At 39.5% G+C, this 27,443-nt stretch overlaps 1 protein-coding gene across 1 annotated transcript in view; it reads left to right on the forward strand.

Moving 5' to 3' along the window:
* Positions 1-27,443, forward strand: part of rock2a (rho-associated, coiled-coil containing protein kinase 2a) — a 37,593-nt gene that overhangs the window by 3,310 nt on the left and 6,840 nt on the right. The window contains exons 2-22 of the mRNA XM_087780028.1: positions 18,112-18,193; positions 18,263-18,363; positions 18,454-18,591; positions 18,668-18,928; positions 20,293-20,437; positions 20,513-20,651; positions 20,715-20,806; positions 20,871-21,030; positions 21,093-21,147; positions 21,559-21,647; positions 22,440-22,488; positions 22,620-22,755; positions 22,971-23,309; positions 24,345-24,451; positions 24,521-24,680; positions 24,741-24,901; positions 24,968-25,152; positions 25,216-25,285; positions 25,345-25,448; positions 26,801-27,081; positions 27,145-27,431. Coding sequence (XP_087636154.1) covers positions 18,112-18,193; positions 18,263-18,363; positions 18,454-18,591; positions 18,668-18,928; positions 20,293-20,437; positions 20,513-20,651; positions 20,715-20,806; positions 20,871-21,030; positions 21,093-21,147; positions 21,559-21,647; positions 22,440-22,488; positions 22,620-22,755; positions 22,971-23,309; positions 24,345-24,451; positions 24,521-24,680; positions 24,741-24,901; positions 24,968-25,152; positions 25,216-25,285; positions 25,345-25,448; positions 26,801-27,081; positions 27,145-27,431 — 3,141 coding nt within the window. The remainder of the gene's footprint in view (positions 1-18,111; positions 18,194-18,262; positions 18,364-18,453; positions 18,592-18,667; positions 18,929-20,292; positions 20,438-20,512; positions 20,652-20,714; positions 20,807-20,870; positions 21,031-21,092; positions 21,148-21,558; positions 21,648-22,439; positions 22,489-22,619; positions 22,756-22,970; positions 23,310-24,344; positions 24,452-24,520; positions 24,681-24,740; positions 24,902-24,967; positions 25,153-25,215; positions 25,286-25,344; positions 25,449-26,800; positions 27,082-27,144; positions 27,432-27,443) is intronic.

The following is a 27,443-nucleotide window of genomic DNA, read 5'->3' on the forward strand; positions in this document are numbered from 1 at the left end:
ACATACTTGAAAATGGAATGGAAATACTTTCTCTAATCAAATGTCAAAGTGCTTGTAGGAAAGTGCTTCTAGAAATATTAACAGAATGTAAACTTATGTTAAGAGTGAAGTGCATTAACCACCTGGAGCAACATGTAGTATCCAGTATCTGTCAGTGTTGCATTTTTCAAATTTAAACTTTGTTTTAAAACCAAAATGAGTCCAAACATCAGCCTTAAAAGCTGCCGGACTGGTTTTAATTTATTTGAAAATCATCATTTGATCTGTAATCAACAAGATTTGAAAGTAAGTTGGTAAAGCGTTTAACGGTGTTATGACTAAACTAAAGTTATTTAATGTATTTTTATATTTTTCATGGAACTCAGCGCTGTCAGCCTTTATTAAACCACTATCAAACTCTATGTATTGGATCGAGGCTGATTCCAATGATAAATTCAACATTAACACCAACAAGGACGTTTGTTATTGTTGACTTTGATGCAGTCGACTAGAATTTTCTCTCGTCTCTACAGAACAGCAAAGTTAACGGCTTTGATTTGTTTCGTCTTTCTTGTGTCTTCGATCTGCTCATGGACTTTGTCGTGATGCTTCTTTAGGTGCTTAATAAAGTTAGTGGTGTTTTTTAAATATTGATATAGTGCTATTTAATACAGATACAGTATCTGGAATTAAAATTATATATCGATATTTTCCTACAGCCCTACTGTCCATACGTAACATTATTATATATATATATTTTTTACTATTAAACAATCTAATGAATGGATCATAAAGGAGTTACTTACCAATCGTTTAATTTGGCATATATGGTTGAAATTTAGGCCCGACTTAAAGAAAGTTTGGGTTGGCTTAAAAACTTCCGGAGCGCTCTTTTGTCCGCGCAATTTCAAAAACAGCAGGACTTTATTCGGCTGTTATTATGGGTACACCAATAATTTTGAGCATTATGACACCGATGGTTGTTCAACGTGACAAAAATCAGATTTTTTTAAAGCTACCGTTTACATTTTTACCCTTGTGGCATATTATTAGTACTTTAAATGTATGGCAAATTGTGTACTTTTGATTTGTATTCAAGATATATTTTGGTTTCCAGGGAGTACTTTACGAGAAAATAAATAACTAGTTAGTTAGGAATCTGTTGTGTTCGGTCTGTCCTTTCATTCTGGCTCTGATGAAGCTTCAAGAATGATGTTTCCATTGTTTGATTTGGAGAAACTTAGGTTAAATTTGAAATTAATACTTTGGGGAAATGACCGCATCATTGGTCGTCTTCCTCTTCAACGGCAGCAAAGCTCGTCCAATTCTGTTTTCATTCTCTCCACATCTGGCACCAAGTCTTTAAAATGCCAATTGATCAGAACTCAAAAGTTCTAGACTGGCGCATGTATTAACTTGCACCCAAAATTAAAACAAATTGGCGCTTACTAAGCCATGACAAACCGGTTCTCCATTTAAAAACTACAAACAAACCTGAAGGCATACGTGTGAACCGTGGAAAACCAACTCGGAGACAATGCAGGGACTTTCTTCCTAAAAATGTTGTGGTGTTTGTCCTGCAACTCAATCTCATAATGACAGTTGATCCACAACTTGCAGCGAAAGGTACGAGGATCAGAGAAACGACTCCACGACTTAAGTTACAACATCCTCGCGCTTATGCAACGTCCCGGTTGCCATGGCGACCTGACATAACCGCACGCACATTAACATCGAAAAAAACCCGTCTCGCATGTGGTTGAATACTTCAGTCAAACACTGGGGCGGTTGTTTCTGTTTTTTCGCCTCGACCACCGGCCCAGCTGCTCCTTCTTAGATCAACACCGTCGCTGGTTTCTCACGTCGCCGTTACCGCCGGCGACCTGAGCGAGGTTTTGATGATGCGAGTCGAGATAAAGCCCTTTCAGCTCACAACTCCCCAACTTTTTTTTTCTTTTTTTTCCAGAAAACGCCGTCACTGAATTGACGTCCTGTTGGTTCTCTCGCACATGACAGGCTCGCTATTGATTCTCTTTCAAAAACGTTCCCCCCCTGAAATGGGCCCCCCCAGTTCAGCTGGGGTCCCCCAGTGCTACCTCCCGACGCTTAAGGCTCCGCTGACCCCCTTCTTCCTTTAGACATTAGCAGAAACGAGTTACTCTGCCTGGCAAACTCACGAGTCCTGAGAAAGGTCAACGATTATTTAAACAAGCATCATTTTTAAATCCAGACGCTGGTGTGGAAAAGTATATTTTGACTTGATCTGTTAAACATCTCAACGTTACGTTAAGGCGATGACTTAAGATGAATTGTATACACTTGTATACATAAATGAATTAAATATAAATATTGCGTTTCTGTAGGTAAAGTGCAACTTGAAACCAAAAAAATATTTACCAATATTATAAAAAAGAACACAGAAGGAATAACATCCAGGAGGGGGTGTTGGAAAGAATAAAGAAATGCCAATATATATATATATATCGAGATTTTCTTGTCATGATACTGTATCGATATTTTATCGAGAGGCAAGATCACCCAAAAAGATTACGACCAGCAATTTAAGGTCTTCAATTACCCTGGATACGTGGGGGGGTCGCAGGAAGAGTAAGGGGTGTAAGAAAATATTGGTACAACTTGAAATATCGATACTTTTTTATTAACCGTATCGATGTTCAACAGCAATTTATCAATAAGTAAGAAATGTGTTATTACTTAACACTTATTTTTAATTGTTTATCCTTAGAAATCCTGCGAAAGCTTGTGTTTCAGTAATTTTCAAATGAATTAAATTCAAAATGTATTTGAGAAGATAACAATGTATGTCTTTGTTTTCAAATATAACATCCAGTAGGGCGTGTTGGAAAGAAAAAAGAAATGCCAATATATATATATATCGAGATTTTCTTTTCACGATACTGTATTGATATTTTATAGCACTGTAGCGTCAAATCATATTTTATTTTACCTCAGGTTTACAGTTACTAAAGTGTTTTTAAAATTAAATAATTCGATTTTATTTTTTTATTTACAATTAACATATTCACAACGTTTGTTCATTTTTGTGTTGCAATTTAACGTCCGGCCGCTAAATGGCAGCAGTCACTATGTACTGAAGGAACAATGAAATCCCGTGATATCACAGAGATGACTGAGGATGAGAGGATGCAGTCGAGTCCGGCAGCTTTTAAAGCTAATGTTTGAGCATATTTTGGTCTCAAAACAAATGAAAGCCATCATGTGGTCTGTTAATTCTGCAGCACCAGAGTCAAGCACAAAAGTATAGATAAATCCTACAGTAACACAATATATCGAAACTATATCGTATCTGTACTGTGATGGGTATAATATTGACGGATACTTTCCAAAACCCTACCCGTTTAACTACTCTTGAAGGTGTTTAAACTATATATTTTTTAGAAATACACCAGAGTACATGTTAAGAGTAGGAAGTTGTCTTCTAGTGGTAAGAATGCAGAAGGGCTAAAAATATATTACATACGAAATTGACCTCAAAAGGAACTTGAATAAAGATTTTTAAATAAAGTTTGTAACAGAATTGTGAGAACATGATATATTTGGATTTAAATGAATAAAAAGTTCTTATACTGTGGACTAAATAGATCGTGCTTCGTCTAAAAGTTTCTGGAACAGTCCTTAAATCACCTTTAACTGAGGTTAAATCTGAGGGCATCACACGTCACGTATTTCGTAACCGCTCCCGAAGTTCTCGAGAGTTCTGCATGGTCTACCTGCCGAAGCACCGGCGCGCCCCCTTAAATCGGGGCTCCTCGTCAATCCCTCTTCCTTTCGAAACAATGCGAGGAGCGGTTGCTTATACGGGGCCACTTACGAGTTCCTGCTCGTGGGCCGCAGAGATAGAGGTGTTGAGTGTTGGAGACGAAAGTTGAGTGGGAAGCCGGCGTGTAGGAGAAAGCAGCCTCTGCCGCTTTCCATTTTTAGCCGCCGTCGCTGAGATGAAGGAAAAGTTCTGCTGCTGCTCAGGGCGGGGATTATACACAAACGTTAAGGGCTCCGAAAATGTCCTTTTTTGCAGGTGGAAGGGAAACATGCATGCTTGCGCTGCCAAAATAATTGCTCACAGGCTCGTATTCTTGTTAGTCACAATGCTATCGTGGCAACGCAGCAGGAAAAAGGAAAAATAATATCACTGGAAAAAAAGGCTATTTTCGTAGACAGCTGATCACGGTTGTGTGTTTCCACATTTTTGTGGCTTTTTCCAGATGCGGACTAATACAAAAGATATTTAAAAAATACACCAACCATCGTGTTATCCTTAAATAAAAGGTCAATCGAGCTTCCTACCTTGTGTTTTATAGAATAAGCAGTGGTCTCTGTTCTTGAATGTCCCAGCTCCTTAGGGCGAGAGGCAAGATCACCTGAAAAGATTACGACCTGCAATTTAGAGTCTTCAATTACCCTGGATACTTTGGGGGGGTCGCGGGAAGAGTAAGGGGTGTAAGAAAATATTGGTACAACTTGAAATATCGATACGTTTTTATTAACGGTATCGACGTTCAACAGCAATTTATCAATAAGTAAGAAATGTGTTATTACTAACACTTATTTTTAATTGTTTATCCATAGAAATCCTGCGGACGCTTGTATTTCATCCGTGTTAACAGTTACACAAATAAGAATTCATGACTGTCTACACGTTTTCTATGTTTATTTCTCACCAATATATACAGTAAATGCCTGAAAGTGACGCCGAGCTACTGTTGACCAATGAGGTGTGAGTGTTTTGGTCACGTGATGTGGGCCTCGTGGGGTCAACACAACTTTGACAGTGCGCGTAATCGGTTACACAACTGTTACGATCCTCGACTACACGTGTAGAACAATTTAAAACGTTGACTACCCTGATGTTGACTGTGCTATGACGATAATACTAAATTTAAATTCTTTAAAAATGGTCATTGTTCCTACAGTATCACATACTAGCCATATATCAAAACTTTGTTGACTAACTCTTTATTTTTTCAAGTTCCAAAGGAATAAGTATTCACGTTTTTACTTTTTTTAATTAAGTAAGTAAGTAAGTAATTTGTATTTATATAGCGCTTTTCCAGACCAGGGTCACAAAGCGCTTAAACAATCAAACAATATTCAATAAAGTATATACTTTAAAGATCAAGATACAACTGATAACACAACAGGAGTTCCAGAAAATCAAGGAAAAGTCTGAACAAATAAAAACGTCTTCAGATGTTTCTTCAAACACAGAGATCGTTCCAAAGCTTAGGAGCAACAGTCTGGAAGGATTTCTCTCCTCTGGTCCTGAACCGTGTTCAGGAACCATCAGTAGATTCTGATCCACAGACCTCAGAGCCCGAGCTGGGGTGTAAGTCTGGATCAGATCAGTGATGTAAGGAGGACTCTGACCATGAATAGCTCTGAAAGTAAGAACCAGAATTTTAAAGTTGATCCTGAAAGAAACTGGAAGCCAGGGAAGAGATTTAAGGCTCGGAGAAATGTGAGTTCTTCTACTAGAGCGGCTCAGAATTCTCTCTGCAGAGTTCTGAATCAACTGCAGGCAAAAGAAAAGGGAAATGCAGTGTGTGCTTCAATTAAGAACACTTGACATTTATGTCATGACGGCACCGCAGTATTGTAAGACATCCTGTTGTGACTTCACCTTGTATGGTGGTCGACCTCACTTCCTCCACCACCGTCTGCGATCAAGATTCGGAGCACAATCTCCAAAAACGCTTCACAGATAAAGTGAAGACATTCGCTTGCCTGTCAAGCAGATCGCGCTTTTCCTGAAGGAAATGACCTCAGTGGGTAAATAGGCAGCATCTATATATGGAGCTCAAAGTCCTGGCAAACAAACCACACTTTTTTGCCTTTTCACTTTTCCAGCCTTATCTCGCCCCTCGACCAGCTCTGCTTCTCTTCCAGAACTTTCTCTCACAGGCCCGTTAAACAACGCTGCAGGTATTTTAACTGCATTCAAAAAAAAAACAACCTCCCAGTTCTGCCGCACTAATGGCTCCGGCCCCCGATAACGTTGACAAGTTTACGAACACAACATTGTTTCGCCCAGAGATAGGATGAATATCAGTGACCAGGGGAGCGAGCGAAGAAGCCTCGAGAGAGGGACCGGTTTTTTTGGGGTTTTCTGTCTTTCGTCCTCATCGTCCACCAGAGTGTAGATGACTTGCTCTTAGCCAGGCAACTACATGTGCATGCCGGGTAGAAACACTGCCTTATAAGGAACTGGGGACGGTCGCCCAGGCCAACTTTTTTCTCTTTTTTTTTTTCTTTCCTGCAAAGCGAGCCAGTCTCACTCCGTCCTCCGGGGAGACGGTCGGGCCTCTCTCTCCACTGGCTGTTTTGGTTCTGCTCCACTTCACTGAAGAAGTGTCATGACTGTGCAAATAAGTATTTGGCATTTATGTAGGATTCTCGATTTAAAACCCCTTATCGTAACTGAATAAACCATCTTTTTTTTGTTTTTCAAATTTGCCTTCAAAAGAAGAACCCGTCCAGTCTTATTGTCTCTGGCAGGCTGTTTCAAAACATGCTGACGTTTCTTGGGCTGCAAATGTTTGGTTGTGTAATGCAATGAATCTCAAGTTAGCTTGTAGCCCTCAGAGGTATTGTTTAGTTGAGTGGGATTTTTGGGGGGACTTGCAACAAGATGTACAAGGCTGACAAGTTTCAGTAAATATAAGACTGATCTCTTCAAGTCCATGCTAGCTACAGCGTCATAAACTAAGTTGGTTAAAATATGGTATTAAATGATATATTTTCTCCAAAAGTCTACATTCAAATGTTGTGATATGTTATGAGATAGTAGGCGTCATCTTCTTCTACATTATTGATTTATAGTATCATAAACCTGTCGTCTTTGACAATGACTTTTATGAGTCACAGCTAAAATATTGTTTTATTATGAATTACTCTAAAATTCTATATTCAAATGTTATGATATTTTATTACCCCGCAGCTTAAAATTGACGTTCTTAAATGATCTGAAACCTATTCATTGGGTTAAAATCTCTGTTTTAAACGATTGATTCGCACAAAATTATGAATACTAACAAAAATGAATGAATTCATTTTAAACGGTACAAGGCAGATGCAGCTGATTCAATGCTTTTTATTTGAAAACCGGAAATGTATTTTCTACTTCTGGATGGCGTTTGGGGAATTTGCCGTAGAGTTTAGCGAGAAATTTTCAGGTTAAAGTGCAGCTCATGACTGGAGAAACCTGAACTACGAATAACTTGTCTGCAGTACGTTGTCAGCCCTGTTGTGTTGAAAATTCCTCAATGACTTTATGTCTCTGTATTATGTGTAATGATGCTGTAATGTAAGATAGATGCCAAGACCCGCCTTATGCTGCTTCTCATTGGTTGATATTGTGTGGTTCATTCCGTGGTTGGCCAGATTTCGACAGCTGACATACAAAGAAATAACATCCTTGTCCACTATGACAACAACACCAAAGTCTTCAGCGACTTACTACTTAATGAATAGATAAACGTGAAATATTCTATCCTAGTTTTCGAAAGAAAACCGTCTGTGTATGTACGATAAATACTGTAATTACTAATGAACATTGTAGACAAAGTTTTGTTACTTGACCTCAAGTCTTTGTAGTCTTAAGAAATCTTTCCAAAATGTTATTAAACTTCTCATGAAGGGAATCTTTGTATGTTTATACTTGGGATTTTTTAATGCATCATTCAAAAAGGAATGGTTTCTATCTGAGCGTAAAGGGTAAAATTATAATATTACTAAAGTAAGGGGGGCATATTTGTTTGTGATGTGAGGAGAAACGGTGTTGGACTAGGAGTGGTAGAGATGGAGATACCAGGAGAATAGAAGTCCATGTCGTGGTAAATGACGGATTGAAGAGATGTGACTTGGGAAGATGATAAAAAAACTTACACAAGTAGCCTCTCATGGGAAATGCAATACACACAAAGTACTAAGTACCAAGCAACAGAATCAAGTAGTTTTTCCAAAGCTAATGTAGTTCCTGAATTAGAACGTGTACTCACCCAAAGTCAATGTGTTTGACTTTCAAAAGTATTTGCAAAATAGATTTTCTGGACTCAAAGGTTTAAAAAAAAAAGGTAATGTTGAGGTTTTTTTCCCAAACAGAACGTAATGAAAAGGTTTACTGACGTTAATTGAGCTTTTTTTTCTTTCCCCAAAGGGAGCACATGTTTTCCTCATAACATGTCGGGGTGTTTTTCCACAGGGAACATGTGCATGTAAAAGTTCAGCCAAGGGATTGACCATGTCTGGCACAGGAATGTAAATGTTTCTCAAGGTTAAAAAGAAGGGAGACTCAAATCTTGCTTTCCTGAAAGAAAGGTAGGGATCTTTAAATAGGACCTCAGAGGTGGTTAAAAGGGATAGTCAAGGTTCTCCAAATGTGAGGAATGTAAACTCTAACTGAATGTATACATTTCTCAAACGGAATATACCCTTTTTCCAAAGGTAATGGTTATACCATTCCAGGAACAGGCAAGAGTCATTCCAAAGGAAGGTTTCCTAGGAGGTTTAACAGGGGTACTGTTTATACGAACCCTTCCCCAATAACATTTTCAAAGGGGCGTTTGTGTCTTTTCACTGGTGATTTAGCTTGAAAGGGAAATTTATGTTTTGCTTTTTTTATCATAATGGGAAGGATCCTCCGGGCAGTGTTCAGTTTCCAAGAGGAATTAAACCATTTTGTCAATGGAAAGTATTGACTTTTCAAGTAGCTTAGTTAAGGTGTTTTTTGGGTGCTTTTTTCGACCCTTTATTGTTTGCTTAGCTGAATTTAATCAACAATACAATTATCTTTCTTAGTCAAACTTGTCATGGTTCACCCTGTTTCGAGTTATATTTAGTAATGTTTTCTTTTTAATTTAGGTTTTCTTTTGTCCAACTGTTAAGAGACTGTTAGGCAAAACACCTTGTTATTTTCTTCAAAGACCTGCTGGAGATTTATTAGGAAGTGTGAGTCTTAAGAACCCTGTTAAGATAATGGTGGTGTTAAAATGTTTTGTTATGTAATGTTTATTTTGTGCTTTTCAGAAGCGACCAAGAGATTTTAGCAGAAACATTTGCACTGTTGTTTATAGCGAAGTCGTGATTCTCACCTCAACCTCCACTTTTAAACGGGGAGAAAAATGATCAACACACTGACACACACACCAACACAAATATCTCAACATTACGTAATAAAGGGAATGTATCTAGTGAAAAAAAATAGTTTCCATGGATACAAGGAGGAATTTGAGCTGGGGGACCATCTTGTAAATGATTGATGAGTAATAAGAATGTGTTGTTGTGTTAAGATTTCTTAGAATCAGCAGAAGATTTTGTCTTCACTCGACTCACTGGAAATAAATTTCCCCGAGATTTGCACTAATCTGCTGAGTTTAGACGTGCAGAATGTGGTGCGTGAATATATCACAGGTCTCCATGAGTGAGTTCTATTCCGAGAGTCATGGAAAAGATCTTTTCAGCCAGAGAAAAAACCCACTTCCCGATGCTCTTATGTCTTCATACAAATGTGGTACCTGAGGTGTTTTCTTAAGCACGGACGGGATAGAACAGAAGGTTCCCACACACGATCTGACCGTCCATCTGGCTGCAGCGTTTTCATTCCTTCACAGCCTCCTGGTGCAACAAACGCCTACACACACTCATGAGCAACATACATATGCACAAGAGGGCTTTTTCGTGGACAGTCATTGGAAAAGTTTGTTCCCACAAACAAAAAAATTTGTCAGTAAACCAGTTTATTTATGTATAAGTATAACTAATGTATATTCTTAAAACGTGAGCTAGTAAGGAACTTATTCTCGTATTTTTACTGTACTTTTGTGTAGCAAGAAATATTTTTCTTTAATTTCTGATGAAAGGTTGAAAGTGTGGATAAGGAAGACGACCGTGTTGTTGCAGTAATTGTACGACTTTACACATTTATTTGTTGACATTTTTCTGAACTTAAAATAATTTAAAATAATACATTTTCTTATTTATTATTGGGGCCATTGTGTTACATTACTGTTAAACCAAATAATCATGAAAACCTTAAATTATTACATCTAAAACAGTTTTTTAGGAACAGTTGTTTACAATCCCATAGATGGCCTTGTTAGCCTGTACTTTCCTGCTGGTATTTTAAAGTGGTACTTAAGAAAATTGAAAATTTTTGTGTCTGTTAAAACTTGTAGAATAGTCTAATAATTGCAGCAACGTAAACTGCAAATTGAAGGGTCTTCAGCTTATTTTTCTTACCACGTGAATTTGTTGACAACACGAGAGAAAAGCTCTTGTCGCGCTGGTTCCTGCTTTCTCTTCCTGTAAGCTTTCAAAAAGTTTAAAGAAATGAAGGCAACCTCCGTCTCTGAAAGCAGTTTGTCTGTTACACACGTTTTAACCACAGAAATTGTCAGTAATATACGTTTGCAAAATGTTTATTCCGACTTTGGCTGCTTTTTTATACTGTAGCCATTAACGCAAAGTAATCTTGCTACAATCTAGTGGTATCCTAAAATAATCCTTGTTTTTCGTACCTTATTTTTTGACATGTTTCTTTCGTTGAGTCTGAGCACCAGGTGAGCGACCACTTCTCCTTTGCATTGTTTCACAAACAGACTTGTTGTTACCTTCTTCTTTTTTTTTTTGTGTGTCCTTTACGGTATTTTTTAATAAAGGAACTCATTTTTGCACATGACCTGGTTTTAAGATTGTGGAATTGGACGAGGTCAAAGGTTAATAGAGTCCTCCCTCTGCTCTTTTGCTCTGGGACATTCTTGGGCTCACTTTATGCTTCGGCCCGGGTGCCAAAAATGCACAGGGCACAGGAGCATGGGACCCGAATCAGTCAAGAGTGAGACCGAGATACGCTCCGTCTACTCCCCGAAGAAAACGGTGGACATGGTTGTTTTTTTTAATGGTCATTTTGGGATCCTGCGCCTGTTGCTCTGCGTTTGCGACGTCCTGAAAAACTATTTTTGAAACTTGTGGAATTCAATCAAAAAACTATTTTCCCCGCTCGAGAGCTTGTTTTCTGTTCCACATGCCCACCGACGAGAATGGTATGAGACCCAGGTTTTTTTTTTCGGAAACCTGAGGAATTGCCTTTGAACATTTTCGGGTAATTCCGCTCTATTTTCGGCCTCCCCGCCGCCGAGCATCATTACATTCCTGACCGGTGGATCCACGTGGCTTTTTTATTGCGTGATTAAGAGTGGAAGCAGGAGAACGGGAGGCAGACGCTCATGTCAACAGTGGGTCATGTAAATAAAGTGGAAAAGAATAGAATGTGCTGAAACTGAGCACTCGTAAAAAAAAAAAAAAAAGGCCTGCCTGCTGCTTCTCTCTCCCGTCAACTGGACTAAACTCTTTGTATTTTCGCAGGTGTTGCCAGGCAACCGTGTATAATCCATTGGCGAGGTAACGGTATGGAAGAGATAAAAGGCTGTAGTTCAAAAACAAAAGACAACAAAGATACAGATGTTTGTAGATCTCTCGGTTGAGAGTGACAGTCGCAACATTTCGTCTCGCCATTGAGTTGATTTCAGTTGCCACGGTGACGGCGGAATATATTTCTTTTTAGCGATATTGTTTCGCTTCAAACTAGCTTTTTTTCCAAAACTAATTTATCGAGACCGAAGATGAGGGAGACTTTACTTGTTGCAGTGAAGTGTAGAAGACGGTATAAATATCCAGTTGGTAAAAACTATTTGTTATATGCAACTATATGGAATTTTCTGATATTAAAAAGATTAACTAAAAATACGATAAAAAATGATGACATAAGTTTTTTTTAAAGCACGCATCGGGCAGAAGATGATAAATACAAACAGAAGTACCTCCGAAAAGGGCGAAAATCTTCGATACTGGTTCTGATATCGATGCCTTTACTTTAATACTGTTTCCTAAGCAATAATTTTTTCGATACAAATTTTATAAATACTAACAAAAGTAAAAACGAAATTACACATAGTACAGATCTTGAGCTTAAAATTTCCACTCTATCTAAAAATAAATGAAAAATAATTGACAATGCAGAGAACATTTGCTAAAAATTGACTGAATCTGATGTTCACTATTTTGGTCACAGTTTTAGTTTAAAAAAATCAACACATTATCAAGTATTACTAACGCGTGGGAACCAAAACCGAGAGAGTTGCAACATTCTTCAATATAAAAAAAAATTAAGTAGATATTGTAAACGCTACTTTAGGTAAGGTGGGTTTTCAATAATGCAAACTGCAAAAACCGTGAAAAGGTTCTTTAATCCAATATAGTGAAAAGGTTGCCAAATGTTTAAAAGGTATTCTGAGTAACAGTACTACTACTAACCGTACTATTTCTAGATAAACGTAATCCAAGCTAATTGGTGTTTTTTCAGTCCTGCTGCCATGATATGCAACGTCTGTTTTGCAAACTGTGCAAGTAACCCTATTATTCAATGGGTCAAAGGTGAAATGCTCCCAAACTTTGACAGTTGTCGACGGCGACCCCGTATGGGACGCTGCCATGTTTACATACTATTCAGCAGGGATGCTTCCACGCATTTGTTACTTTCTAGAGATTGTAATGAAGTGAGATGTCTCACTCCACTAGAGACAATAACAATAAAATTAGCCGAATATGTTTCAAAATCAATATTTTTTTAAATTTTGTTATACCTGCTCAACCCAACTGGCAAAGTTTCATCCCTCAATGCATTGACTTAATTGAAAGCTGGATATTTTAGCCACAAATGCTATATTTACCCGACTTTCTGTGGCTGGAATGACCAAGAAGACTTGCATTTTTCTGCAAAAAGGACTTTTGCAATTCAATAACAAGTATAATTCGGTGATTAATTTATGCTACTGTACCAGAAATCTCAACATCACATCACCTTATCTAATCATATTCAGTCCCCGCTGAAGTCTCGTCCTCCATAATCACAGCTCCGTCGGAGGATCTGATCATATCAGGCCCATTAAAACGTCAATCGTCGTCTCGGCCTCATGCATCCCCAGACACTTGTTAGCAATTTAGCGGTTAAAAATATCCGCTCTGTCGGAATGGCTGAGAATCGTCCTCCAGAGCCTTCTTGGCGTCGTCACCGCGACGGAGACGAATTGCTAGAGCCGTCGTTCTCCGACCAACTGATGAATGACTAATGATGTCGGCCCGTCGCACCATAATTTAGCTCGGATGCAACTTGTTCTTGTCGACCTCGTAGTTAAGTGTTTATTATTTTCACAGCGAGCGCTCCTTTGTTGTGCGACTTGTTAATTTCACTTTACAACCCCGTGCAGTAAAACACCGACGACAAATATGGATCGTTTCATCGACGACGACTCGACAAATGTTGTTTGTCGAGCGATAAAAGAGGTGTATTGGCAGGCGGTGGATCGACTGCACATCCTGTTGCAGATCCTCCACCTCTTCTCTGAGCACGAACATCACAACAGTCGTAGCCCTTTAAAGGCCATAACCACTGACCAGGATGTGAACGTTTCACCACAGTTGTTGCAAAACACTTTTCTACAGTAATATGGAGACATTGAATGACTAAGGTCGAGCTTTATCGTGGTACAAACACCTCGGGATGATCGTCATCATCAGACCGCTATAAAACACATTTTCTCACACGATTGAGTCAGAACATGGCTTGAATGTTTAAATGGAAACAATTGCAGGCGTACAGAACCCCCTGTTTTTACATTATCTCCAGTATCCTGGCCCTGGAAAAATGTCCCAACACCATTAAACCACTTTTATTCGTCCCTCGTATCCATTCAAGTAGCAGAAAAACTGCTAATAATTTTTTTTTTTCTCGTCCTGTTATTCAGGCGCTGTGACCATCTTGTATAAAAATGTTCAGGAAGTTATAAAAATATTTGCCACCTCGTATATGGAGTGTTTTCCAAAATGGTCACTGATAATTAACGTGTTTGCTAAACTACTCGTTTGTTTTGTTTAAGGTTCGTTTTTTATATTAAAATAATTGAAAAGATATATGCTGTAGATGTATAGATAATAATAAAAGCCATTTTCTCAACAATGCAATGTTTTAATCCTGTCTTTACCTAAATATAAACTACATTATTTAACTAATTAAATCTCTGTTTATATTAATGATGCAAAAATTGTTCTCTGGAATCAGTATATAAGATAATGCATACAATTTCCTGCCACAATTTCAACCTTTTATATTGTGGCCTAGCTTTAAGTTTAACTGTTGCTTTACCTGTTTTGTTATGTTTAAAGTCATAACAAATGAAAGAAAAGCCGATATTTTTGTTATTAATCTGTTAAACATAGTAAGCAAGTTGGCCCATTTTACTAATAGTTCAACTCATGGGAACTTTATAAGGACTTGTAGAACATGAAGTACTTGTTGTTGAATGTTGTGTTACCGTGGTGACCATATTTTAATATTTATTTAAAAATGTAGAGCTAGAAGAATTCAAACAAACCTTGTTTCTTGGTATAATTCTTGGTTTCAGTACTTTTATTGTGCGAGCAGTGAAGTTTTAAATGAATTATTTTCATTGATTCTCTAGTTTTTTAGGAGTCAAACCAGGTCACGCACCAACATTTCAAAGAAGGTAGTTATTTGACCTTTTTATATTTGGATCACACCTGGCTTTGAATCCACTGCAAGAGCATTTATTTCAAGTGTGTTTTATTGAAACCGGTTTCTCAATTGAACGAGAGACCTCACTCCGGGTCAAATCCGCCCTCCCCGCCGATTTCGACCCGCAAATGAATACCACATCAACCCCGAAATTAAACGGCGATGCAATCCTCGGGCCTTGTTTTCGGCAACCGCCGCATTCCTCCCCCCGTGGAGATAACAGCCCGAGATAAGAGACCAGGAACGACCCTGTCCTCCCTCAAGAATGTCATCCGTTATTCACCCCGAGTAACGCCTCCGCCGACCCCGTTTTTTAAAAAAGCTTTATTTCCTGTGGCGGGTGTTCAGGAGCCGGCGTGTGTGTGTAGGTGTGTGTGTGTGTGTGTCTATCTGCCGTGTTATTTCAAAGCGGCAGACACTAAACAGAGAATGCTGCCTCAGAGGAAATGAGACGGTGGTTTGATGACACAGTGAAGTTATCTGCCGGCCCTGGGGTGGGGCGGTCCATTTCCTGTATTGCCGCTCTCGCAGGGAGATCCTCTCATCCGTGTTGTGAGCACAGCAAATCCCTCCGCAACCCCCCCATCCCCCCCACACACTGTGTATTTTCTTCCCTTAAATAGTAGTTTTGTGTGAGGTCAGGCCTTTAATGGGGAAGCGAGGGTCGAGATGACGAAACGTGAGCCGAGCAGCAAACGATGAGCAGATAGTTGACGGATTTACGTCAAAATATTTTCAGCTGAAGTTTTGGTAGCGACCGTCCAGGAATGCGTCGCCGACAATCGTTGATGTACGACTTCCTTTATGTGGGACAGCGTCGTGGTTAAAAAGGGTCCTAATCGCTCCATCTTTTTTGCGTGGTTTGCTGATTATTATTTTTTTCCTAGCTCGCCCGGGGTCAAATCAGAAGCTCCAAAATAGCGAGTTGACCTAAGACGGCCACAGCAGTTCCCAGCAGTTCCGCTGTTTTGATTGCATTCAACTGAAGTCTGTTTCGTAATCCAGGCGGAAGAGTTTGAAGGCCTGATGGGTTTTTTTTTCTTCTATTAATCTTCAAAAGGTCCTTTCGCTGGAATGAAAACACGATAATGATAAACGACGTGGAGCATTGCTAGCATGTTTTGAGAGCAGGTGCTCCAGGCTGATTCTAGAAAATGTCATAGTTGGTTAGGCTTCAAGAACTGGTTAGGTAGTTTACTTTAAGCAAATAGTTATCCTCTTCTATCATAATACTTTGCAAAACAGCAACTAACGATAGAAAAACAAACAACGCTAGCATTAGATTGCGAGCTAGCTGCTCGGTTGCTACAACAGAGCGAAACAAATGTTTGGAAGAACTTGACAAGGAAGATTAGAGAAGAAATATAGACCAAAATGTTTTATTTTGGTGTCATTACTCATCTTTATAATGATGTCAAAGTAGTGTTAACTCTATCGATATTCATCAGTACTGTATCGAGCTTTGTTCTTTGGATTTAATTTATTTTATAATAGTTATTTTTATGGTTCATAGTTAAATAAACTGGCAACAGTCTTTATGTCCTTGTCTGCTAAAAGAACAATTGAATCCTGTGAAATCCCAGCGAGGACTGGGGACGAGAGGATACAGTCGACTGCAGAAGCTTTTACAGATGATGTTGTGGGCATATTTTGGTTTCAAAACAAATTAAAGAAGTTACGACTAAAAGTCATGAGTCTGTTAATATATACTACAAATATATCCTTGTTTCTACAGTATTGCAGTATATTGTATCGTTGCCGCTGTATCATGATATTTATCGTAGGTGGATTGTTGCTAAAGGTAAAAAAAAAATTATGTTAAGTACAGGAAGTAAATTGTGGTAGAATTTTTGTGCATTTTATCTTCTCATCGTCATATATCACTTTATTTCTGACGGATAAAAAAGGCTAAAACACTTAAATGACAAATATTACTTAATATCAATACAATACCAGGCAAATAATAGTTAGTAAATTTCAAAATAACATTTTCTACCAAAATCAATTCAACACCAACATTAAGAACTGATTTAGTTGGAAATAAATAACGCAAAATGTGTTCTTGCATATCTTCAACACCTACAACGTTAAAACTAAAGATTATAGAATTTATTCCCAACATTTCCTTTTAATCAGAAGATTTTTTAAGAAGATTCTTTCAATGGAAGTTTTTCGGCTGCAAAAATAATTTGGGAGAGCTTGTCCAAACATTATCAAAACAGTTTCATCGGTTCACGTGCATCAATAGAGAATTCCAGGCCCTCAGCTGGTGGATCTGGCAGTTTATCTTCCACAAAAACCGGATTATGCACTTTTTGCTGCCGGCGTATGAATATCTCTGGCATCATGTCTGCGGCGGCAGAAGAACAAATGAGTCATCTTATCTCACCGTCTGTGTCCGTGAGAACAGAGCTCTCTGCTGTTCACCGATGGAGGGAAGTTGTCATTGCTGCTCATGTAGTGTTTCAGAACTACTTGCCTCCGAGATATTACGTTTCATATTGCAGTACCTGCGCCGTTTAGAGACGAGGAATTCTAAATATGATGGAAATTCCTAGCAGTTATAATATGAATCTGTTTGGCATTGAACTCAATTCAACAGTTTGTTTACCTTCTACTTAGAGGATGCTAAAGATGCTATGCTAACATGCTAACGTACTGTATGTCTTCAAGGTTTAAAACACAAATATAAACTGTATATTATCTGTATTATTATCAGGGTTGACACGATACTAGGATTTTCGACTCGATACCGATACTCGAGATACCATTTTCACTTCCACATGCCAGTGTGGAAACAAGTTTCATGTCTTTTTTAAATACTGGGCTTTTGTTATTTGAAGCATTATCTAAAGAGATGCCTGTCGTATTAGTTATATCCAAAAGTATTGATACTTTTGAAAATAGTAGATCGTTTTCTCGGCGAAAACTTTTAGATTTTAAATCTTTTTTAATTTTTTTTATCATAGCTTTTTTTTATGGTTTTTATTTCATCTAAGTGTGTATATAATAAATAATTTGGTATTTATTTAACAATTTACCTGTGTATATATGTCTATATATATATATAGCGTTTTTTTTCTTGCAATTAAACTTGCTGAATCTAGTAAGCAGAGTTTTTATGTACTCCGCAGCTAAAGGAATGATGAAATTCTGGCAATGACTGAGGATGAGAGGATACAGTGACTCCAGCAGCTTTTAAAGCTGATGTTTGGACATATTTTGGTTTCAAAACAATTAAAACAGTTACAACTTCGTCAAGTGTCATGTGGTCTGTAGATTCTGTAACACCAGAGTCAAGTACTCGACAATACTACAAATATATACTTGTTCCTACAGTATCGTAATATATTGTATTTGGGCTGCTTTATGGTTATTTTATCCTGAATTTAATTCCCAAACCTCATTTTAGCAACATAAACACTTTTCTCTGCAGCTCCAAACCATCCATAAATAAATGTCACGCATCATTTTCACAAACCTGACTCTCCATCTCCCTCCATCAGGACTCCATCAACGCTCTGGTCCTGGACCTGGACTACCCGGCGCTGAGGAAGAACAAAAATATCGACACCTTCTTGATCCGATGTGAGAATCTTTCTTTCAGAAATGGATCAAACAAAAGCCTGAATCTTGACTTTCTTTTTCCCAATTCAGATGAAAAAGTCATCAGACAAGTCCGAGACCTCCAGATGAAGTTGGAGGACTTTGACAGGGTGAAGGTGATCGGCAGAGGCGCGTTCGGGGAAGTCCAGCTGGTGAGTGGTGACCAGAAAGGGGGGAGGAGCCTCGATGGACGATGATGTTTGCTGATGATATAGTGACTTGACTCATGTTTCTCCACTCAGGTCCGTCACAAAGCCTCGCAAAAGGTTTACGCCATGAAGCTCTTGAGCAAGTTTGAGATGATCAAGCGATCCGACTCGGCCTTCTTCTGGGAAGAAAGAGACATCATGGCTTTCGCCAACAGTCCCTGGGTCGTCCAGGTGCGACTTTTACCCATGAGTTTGTTTTTTTCAATCTGTTACACCGCCTGACTCTCGCTCGTGTGACACCACACAGTTGTGCAGCGCCTTCCAGGACGAGCACTACCTCTACATGGTGATGGAGTACATGCCCGGGGGCGACCTGGTCAACCTCACCAGCACCTACGACGTGCCCGAGAAGTGGGCCAAGTTCTACACGGCCGAGGTGGTGATGGCTCTGGACGCCATCCACTCCATGGGCTTCATCCACCGCGACGTCAAGCCCGACAACATGCTGCTGGACCGACACGGACACCTAAAGCTCGCCGACTTCGGCACCTGCATGAAGATGGACTCTGTGAGTCTCAGGGCGCCTGAGCTGAAGAGCAGGACGATTCTTCTCCTCCGTCGACTTCTCTCCTTTACTTTTCCTCTCTTTGGTTGTCCTTGGCATTTTATTTGCCTCTGTCTGACTTTCCACCTCTTTCATTTTCTTCTCTTTTTTATGTTTTCATCTTCTCTTTTCCCCCCTTTTCACTATTTACTTACTCTTTCTTTTATCTTTCCTTCTTTTTTCTGTCTTCTTTTTTTATTTTGCTAGTTCTACTAGTTGGTTTTTCTTTCATTTTTTTGACAATTTTTGTCTCTAGTACTTTTTCCCCCCATTTTTGTCTTTCTTCCCCTAAACATTTTTACATTGTTCTTTTTTCATCATCTTCTCCCCTTTTTCTCCCCCCTTTTCTCTATATGTTTACATCTTTTCTACTTTTTCTTTTTTAAACAGTTTTAATTTTCTTTCTCTCTTTTCCTTTTTTCTCTTATTTTATCATCTTTTCCAACTTCTTGTTCTCCTTTTCCCCGTTTTCCCCTACTTTCTCAATCACATTATTTTCTCTCTCTTCTACATTTTCTTTTTGCTATTACTCTTTCCTTTGTTTCTCTTACTTTCTCTTTTTTTTTTCTTCCTTTTTTTCTCTTTCATTACTTTATTTCTTTCATCTTTTTTTATCTGATTTCCTCCTCCTTTTTCTGAGTTTTTCCTTTTTCACTTCTTTTTCCCCCTTTTCACTATTTACTTACGCTTTCTTTTTCCTTTTTTCTGTCTTCTTTTTCCTATTGTAATTTTTTTTCATTTTACTAGTTCTTTTTTTTGCTTGTATTTCATTTCATTTTCATCAATCGACAATTTTTGAGTCCAGTTCTTTTCCCCCCCATTTTTGTCTTTCTTCCCCTTAAACCTTTTTACTTTGTTCTTTTTTCATCATCTTCTTCTCCCCTTTTCTCTCCCTCCTTTCTCTATCTTTTTACATCCCTCTCGTCCACTTTTTCTTTTTAACACAGTTTTAATTTTCTTTCTCTCTTTTCCTTTTTTTCTTATTTTATCTTCTGTTCCACCTTCTTCTTCTCCTTTTTCCCATTTTACCCTATTTTCTCAATCTCTTTCTTTTCTCTCTCTTCTACATTTTCATTTTGCTATTACTCTTTCCCTTTTTTTCTTCTTTTATTTCTCTTTCATTACTTTATTTCTTTTATCTTTTTTTATCTCTTTGAGCTCCTCCTCCTTTTTCTCAGTTTTTTCTTTTTCACTTCTTTTTCTCCTTATTTTTTCCTCCCATTATTTTCTCTCAATTTTTCCCTTTTTTTCTAATCTTCTTCTCGTTTCCTCTTTCTTTCTCAATATACATTTCGGATCAGCAGCATTAGTATTTTGACATGTTTCAGACCGGTATGGTCCACTGCGACACCGCCGTGGGAACGCCGGACTACATCTCCCCGGAAGTGCTGAAGTCCCAAGGAGGAGACGGTTACTATGGGAGGGAGTGCGACTGGTGGTCCGTGGGGGTCTTCATCTTCGAGATGCTCGTCGGTCAGTCGTCACTCGTGGTCACGGTCGCTCCCGTCCTAAGATCCAAGGTGGGTTAACAATGTGGTTACCGTTCAGGCGACACGCCGTTCTACGCCGACTCCCTGGTGGGAACCTACAGCAAGATCATGGACCACAAGAACTCGCTCAACTTCCCGGACGACGTGGAGATCTCCAGAGACGCCAAGAGCATCATCTGCGCTTTCCTGACCGACAGGTATATAAAAGAAACGTGTTTTTATTCGTGTCGATCGTGTTTGAATGACGGACGCTCCTGCAGGGAGGTGAGGCTGGGCAGGAACGGCGTGGAAGAGATCAAGCGACATCCGTTCTTCAAGAACGACCAGTGGACGTTCGACACCATCCGAGACAGTGAGCGACGTTATGATCATTTTAAAAACAAATAAATAAAAGGTAACACCGAACTTCCTCCCAGCGGTGGCGCCGGTCGTGCCGGAGCTGAGCAGCGACATCGACACCAGCAACTTCGACGAGATCGAGGAGGACAAGGGCGACGTGGAGACCTTCCCCACCCCGAAGGCCTTCGTGGGGAATCAGCTCCCGTTCGTCGGCTTCACCTACTTCAAAGAGGACCAGTGAGTCCACAGTCTGAGGTCGTCCTCGCTCGTCCCTGCTCACGCCTGCATGTCTTCTTCAGGTTGCTCAACGCTTCCAACAACTCGTCCTCCGCTCACGAGAACACCAAAGGAGAGGTGGGTTGGTTTTTGACAGGTGCTGATTTTACCAAAAGGTTTGTTCCTGCAGCTTCAAAGGTCAATAAAAGAGATGCGGCGTCTTGTTCTCACGCACACGTCCTGATCAACGCAGCTTCAGAAGACATTAACGATTAAAGGATTTCCTCTTTGATCCGGGAGTCTTAGACGAGCTTGAGCCGAGTTTGAGCGCTTTCAGCTACACACAAATCTAAAGCAGCTTTGAGAATGAGTGGAGGAGCTAGAAGCTAATCTCTGAGCCCCAAATTGAATCCTGATTAAAGGAACGCAATAGATCTAAATGATCTGTTTTCAAAAAGGAGGAAATATTGCTGCTGAACCAGCGTGAAAGTGTCTTTAAAGATACTCTACGAAGCGTCGGTTTGTGAATGAAGCCACTTCTCTCCACAGTCGGCGGCTCTGCAGAAGAAACTCCGGCAAATGGAGGTTCAGCTGAACAACGAGAAGCAAGTCCGAGATGATCTGGATCATAAACACAGGTAGAAGAATCAGGTGATCAGTGGTGTTGAAGGTTGAACCTCTTTTTTTATTTCCTATTTTACTTGTTCCCTTTTTTCTTTTTCTTCCTCTTTTCAGTCTCCTATTTTTCTCCTTTGTCTCATTGTTACTTTTCTCTTTTATGTCCATCCTTTTCTTTTCTTTCTTATTTGTATACACTCTTTTTTTGTTTTTCTTATGTCTTTCTCTCTTCAATTCAATTTTTTTTCTTCTCATCTGTCTTTTTATTTCTTTCTTTTTTCACGTATTTAATCTTTCTTTTCTTTTATTGTATGTCTTTTCTATTATATCTGTTTTCCTTTTACACTGATTTTATTTACCTTCTTTGATCTTTTTCTCCCGCCATTATTTCAATCTTTCTTCTTTTCTTTATTTCCTCTTACCCTTTCTTTCCTTCCTTCACATGCTACTTTCTTTCATATTTTCTCCTTTCCTTCTCTACTCCTTTGTTTCTTTTCTTAATATATATATTTTTTCATTCTTTTTCATCTCCTTTTTTTCTCATCGTTTGCCATCTAACTTCTCTCTTCTTGTTGTTCTGTTTTCCTCCCTTTTCTTCGTCATATGTTCTTTTTCTTCTTCACCTTCCAACGTAAACATCTCGATCATCCTCACCAGTCACTCCTGTCTTCTTCATGTTCTCCTTTCTCCGTGTATTTCTTTGCAGAGAAAAATGAAAATAGTTTGACTCAACTTTTCATCTCTTCAGTTATGAAATACAAACTGGTAGTTTTTTAAAAAAAAGATGACTCAGCAGGTTCTTGTCTCTGCAGAGCCACCACCAGTCGTCTGGACAAAATCTCCAAAGAACTTGAAGACGAGGTGAGTGAGTTACGATGACGCTCGTCTGACTTTCACCACAACTTCCTCCGAAGTCTTTCAGAGACGCAGTCGGAAGTTAATGCAATATTTCAGCGACTGATTTGTCACCGCTTCACGACTCTCGCCCTCAGGTGTGCAGCAGGAAGAACCTGGAGTCCAGCCTCCGGCAGCTGGAGAGGGAGAAAGCTCTGCTGCAGCACAAGAACCTGGAGAGTCAGCGGAGGGCCGACAGTGAAGCCGACAGGAAGCGATGTCTAGAGAACGAAGGTGAACGAGAACTTGTTGTGGTTTTTAAAAAAAAAAACAGTGTTTCCTGAGCCATTACTGGCATGTTCTGATTGAGCTTGGTGGTATTGTGCAGCGCACACTGCCCCCGTCTGGCCACCAAAGGGAACTCCTACCCCAAACACTTTATACCATTATCATATGATAATCCTCTTGTGTTCTATATTTAATAAATGCAAGGTTTTGTTTCTCTGCAGTGAACAGCCTGAGGGATCAGCTGGACGACATGAAGAAGCGGAACCAGAACTCTCACATCTCCAACGAGAAGAACATTCACCTGCAGAAACAGCTGGAAGAAGCCAACGCGCTGCTGCGGGGGGAAACCGAGACGGCGACCAGACTCCGGAAGAGCCAGACGGAGAGCAGCAAGCAGCTGCAGCAGCTGGAGGTGAACGTGCGCGAGCTGCAGGACAAGTGCTGCATGCTGGAGCGCAGCAAGCTCAGCCTGGAGAAGGAGTGCATCGGCCTGCAGGCGGGGCTGGAGGCCGAGCGGCGGGAGCACAGCCAGGGGTCCGAGACCATCACCGACCTAATGGGTGAGCCGCTTGTGAAACCTTTGTGTGTGTGTGTGTGTGTGTGTGCGTGTGTGTGTGTGACGAATATGGGGTGGATTTGCAAATAGTTAAACCTGGTCAAACGTGTGAGCGACTTCTATCCAGTGAAGAATATTCTTAGTTGATCAGGAAACATTTGAGATTCATGTGTTCTTTCTTTATTTCTCCTTTTTATTACTTATTTATTTCTGTTTGATTTTGTACTTTTTTTTATTTCCTCCTTTCTTTTTTTTTCTTGTATATTTTCTTTGACTTCCTTATTTCATGCTTTATTTTTTTCTTCTTTTGTTTGTGCTGTTATTTATTTATTATATTTTTTCTTTACTCATTTTCTTTATTTCCATCTTTTTCTGTATTTTCTCTTTATTATATTCTCTCTTTTTTTCTCTGGCTTTTTTTCTTTTGCTCAGTTTCTGTTTCTTTTGCTCTTTCTTTCTTGTGGATTTTTTTCCTTTTTTAAAAAAATGTTTTTTATGAATTTCTTTTTTTAATCTATTATGTCTTTAAGCTTTTATCCTTTATTTATTTTCTTATTTTCTGTGTGTTTAATTTTTTTTTTACATAATATTTATTTCCTTTTTTCTCTGTCCATGTATTTTCTCACTCTATTTTTTTTTAAAGGTTTTTCTTTCTATTCAACCACTTTCTCTTTTTGTTTTCTTTTACGTTCTGATATTTGATTCTCTTATTCATGTAAATTATTTGTGTGTGTGTGTGTGTGTGTGTGTGTGTGTGTGTGTGTGTGTGTGTGTGTGTGTGTGTGTGTGTGTGTGTGTGTGTGTGTGTGTGTGTGTGTGTGTGTGTGTGTGTGTGTGTGTGTGTGTGTGAGAATGACAAATATGTTTAGCTTTAAAAGAAATAAGTGTTAAACCTGGTCAAACATGTGAGAGACTACAGATCCAATTAGTCCTGGTCAAAAAAAGATGAATCAAAGCAGGAAGTGATGATAACAAACTTCCTGTAGTTTTGAAGTCTGGCCCCCAGAAGCTAAGTCTGAAATGCTTCATGAATCGTCAGGTCGTATCTCGGGCCTGGAGGAGGAGGCCCGGCAGCATCGACAAACTCTGGCCAAAACCGAGACGGAGAAACGGCAGCTGCAGGAGAAGCTCACGGACCTGGAGAAGGTGAGGATCTAAAGTGAGGATCTTAAGTGTCTGGTCACGTCCTTCATCGACCCCCGTCGACCTCTGCAGGAGAAGAGCAACAAGGAGATCGACCTGACCTACAAGCTGAAGGTGCTGCAGCAGGAGCTGGAGCAGTCCGAGACGTCGCACAAGTCCACCAGAGCCCTGCTGACGGACAAGAGCAAAATCAAAGTGACCATAGAGGGCGCCAAGTCCGAGTCCACGAAGGGTGAGGAGCCGTTCAAGGTTTGGAAGTCATGTGTGTGATGGACATGTGTTCTCGCTGCAGAGACGGAGAGGAAGCTGGTGGAGGAGCGAGCGGCCAAGATGCGTCTGGAGAACCAGATCCTGGAGCTGGAGAAGCACAGCAGCATGATGGACTGCGACTACAAGCAGGCCCTGCAGAAGCTGGACGAGCTGCGGCGACACAAGGACCGGCTCACGGAGGAGGTGAGCTTCCCCCCCGTCGCCTCTTCCCGACCGCCAACGGGATCTGACCGAGAGCCGTCTCTCCAGGTGAAGAACCTGACGCTGAAGATCGAGCAGGAGACGCAGAAGAGGAACCTGACCCAGAACGACCTGAAGGCCCAGAACCAGCAGCTCAACTCTCTGCGGACGTCGGAGAAGCAGCTGAAGCAGGAGACCAATCACCTGCTGGACATCAAGCGCAGCCTGGAGAAGCAGAACCAGGAGCTGCGCAAGTCCGTGACCCACAACCCGAGTGAGACGCCTTCTACAAGACTAACCTTCTGGTTCTCCTGCAGAGAACGACAAGACACGGACGGACAGATGAAGGAGCTGCAGGACCAGCTGGAGGCCGAGCAGTATTTCTCGGTGAGTGTTGACTCCTGTCCGAGGTCCTGTGGCTGCTATATCTCTGCTCTGGTGCCCAGACTCTGTACAAGACTCAAGTCCGGGAGCTGAAGGAGGAGTGCGAGGAGAGGAACAAACTCTGCAAGGAGGCTCAGCAGTGTGTGCAGGAGCTGCAGGAGGAGAGGTGACGGCTTTATTGAAATAACAAGGAGCAGCTGCTTTATTTGTTCTATGTGTTTTGTTTGTTTCCTCCTTTTTCTATCCAGTTGTTTGTCCTTTCTTCCTCTTTGCTTCTCTCCTCTTTTTTTAAGTATTATTTGTTCTTACCGTTAATCTAAACCTGCTCTTCCTTTTCTAGAATATATGTCTTCATTTTTCAACTTCTGATTCATTATTACAGGATTTTTTCTTCTTTTTATTTATTTGTTTTAATCTTCCACTTAAATTAGATTTTTTTTTTTTTATGTTTCAGATTTTCCTTTTTCCTTTTTCATTTTATGATATTGTAATGTTAAATATTTAATTTCCCTGTTTTTCCATTTTTTTTCTATTTATTCATTTGACGTTGAGGTTTCTTAACATTACTTTTCATTTTAATTGATACATATTTTTTGTTGTATTTCACATAATTTCTTTATTTTAAATATATTTATCTATTTATGATTTGTTACATATTTATTTTATTTATTGAGTCAAACTTTCTGATTTTTGTAATAATTATTCATATTTTCTGTACATTTGTTAATTTCTCAAATTCGTATAAATTACTTTATATCTTCCTCTAAAGGAATTTTTCTTCTTTTTTTAAATTTAAATCTTTTTTTGTTTCATACTTGTTTATGTTATTTTAATATTACTTTTTTTTCCTCTCATTTCCATTTAGTTTTATGTATTTCTTTTGTCCTGTTTAATTTATTTTTCTTATTTTAATTTGATTTAATTTATTATGTGTTCCACATGTATTTGATTATTTAAATATATATTTATTTACATTTGTGGCAAATTTGTTTTATTTATTTAATCATAATCTCTGATTGAGGTTATTCTTTTTTTATATATATATATATATATTACATGTATATTTGTATGTTTCTTGAATTTGTATATTAATGTATTTTGCATTTAATATTTATTTGTTCATTTAAATGTATTTTAATTTTTAAAATGTTGATGTTTATTTTAATGATTTAATTTTAATGTATTATCTTAGTAAAAATGACCAAATTTTATTATATAATATTACTTAAGTGTATATATTGGTTTATTTTTATTTGTATATGTATAGGTTAATTTACTTACTTAGTCTTACTTTAATATATCTTTTTATTCATGAATTATTACACGTTTTTCTTTATTTAATATTTCAGATTTTTGTAATATTTACTAAAACATCTTCATTGTGATATTTATATATATTATTTTAACCGTTTTTTTGCTCAAATAAAAGTTCTTTCTTCGTCCTGAATCCAAGTGAGACGTGGAAACATCAACATTCCAATAAAAGTTCTTCTCGTGCCTCGATGCTCGAACTCTCAGGGACTCTCTGGCGGCCCAGCTGGAGATCACGCTCACCAAAGCCGACTCGGAGCAGCTGGCCCGCTCCATCGCCGAGGAGCAGTACTCGGACCTGGAGAAGGAGAAGATCATGAAGGAGCTGGAGCTGAAGGAGATGATGGCGCGACACCGGCAGGAGCTGTCGGAGAAGGACATCACCATCCTGCAGCTGGAGGAGGCCAACCGCACGCTGACCAGCGACGTGGCCAACCTGGCCAACGAGAAGGAGGAGCTGAACAACAAGCTGAAGGAGGAGCTAGAAGGTATCTTCCCCCCCACCGAAGGTCTCGCGACGTCACGGGTGCTGACCACTGCGCTTCTTTCAGAGTCCGAGAAGTCCAGGGACTGGGAGCAGCAGATCAGTCAGATGAAGGGCGTGTTCGAGAAGCAGCTGCAGTCGGAGCGAACGCTCAAGACTCAGGCGGTCAACAAGCTGGCGGAGATCATGAACAGGAAGGAGGTGCGAGGAGGAGGCAGTCGCCGTGGCAACGACACCGACATGAGGAGGAAGGAGAAGGAGAACAGGAAGCTGCAGCTGGAGCTGAGGTCGGAGAAGGAGAAGCTGAACAGCTCCATCATCAAGTACCAGAGAGAGATCAACGACATGCAGGCGGTCAGTGGAAGA

Source organism: Callionymus lyra, chromosome 18 (genome assembly GCF_982586985.1).
Source record: "Callionymus lyra chromosome 18, fCalLyr1.hap1.1, whole genome shotgun sequence".
Taxonomy (NCBI): domain Eukaryota; kingdom Metazoa; phylum Chordata; class Actinopteri; order Syngnathiformes; family Callionymidae; genus Callionymus; species Callionymus lyra.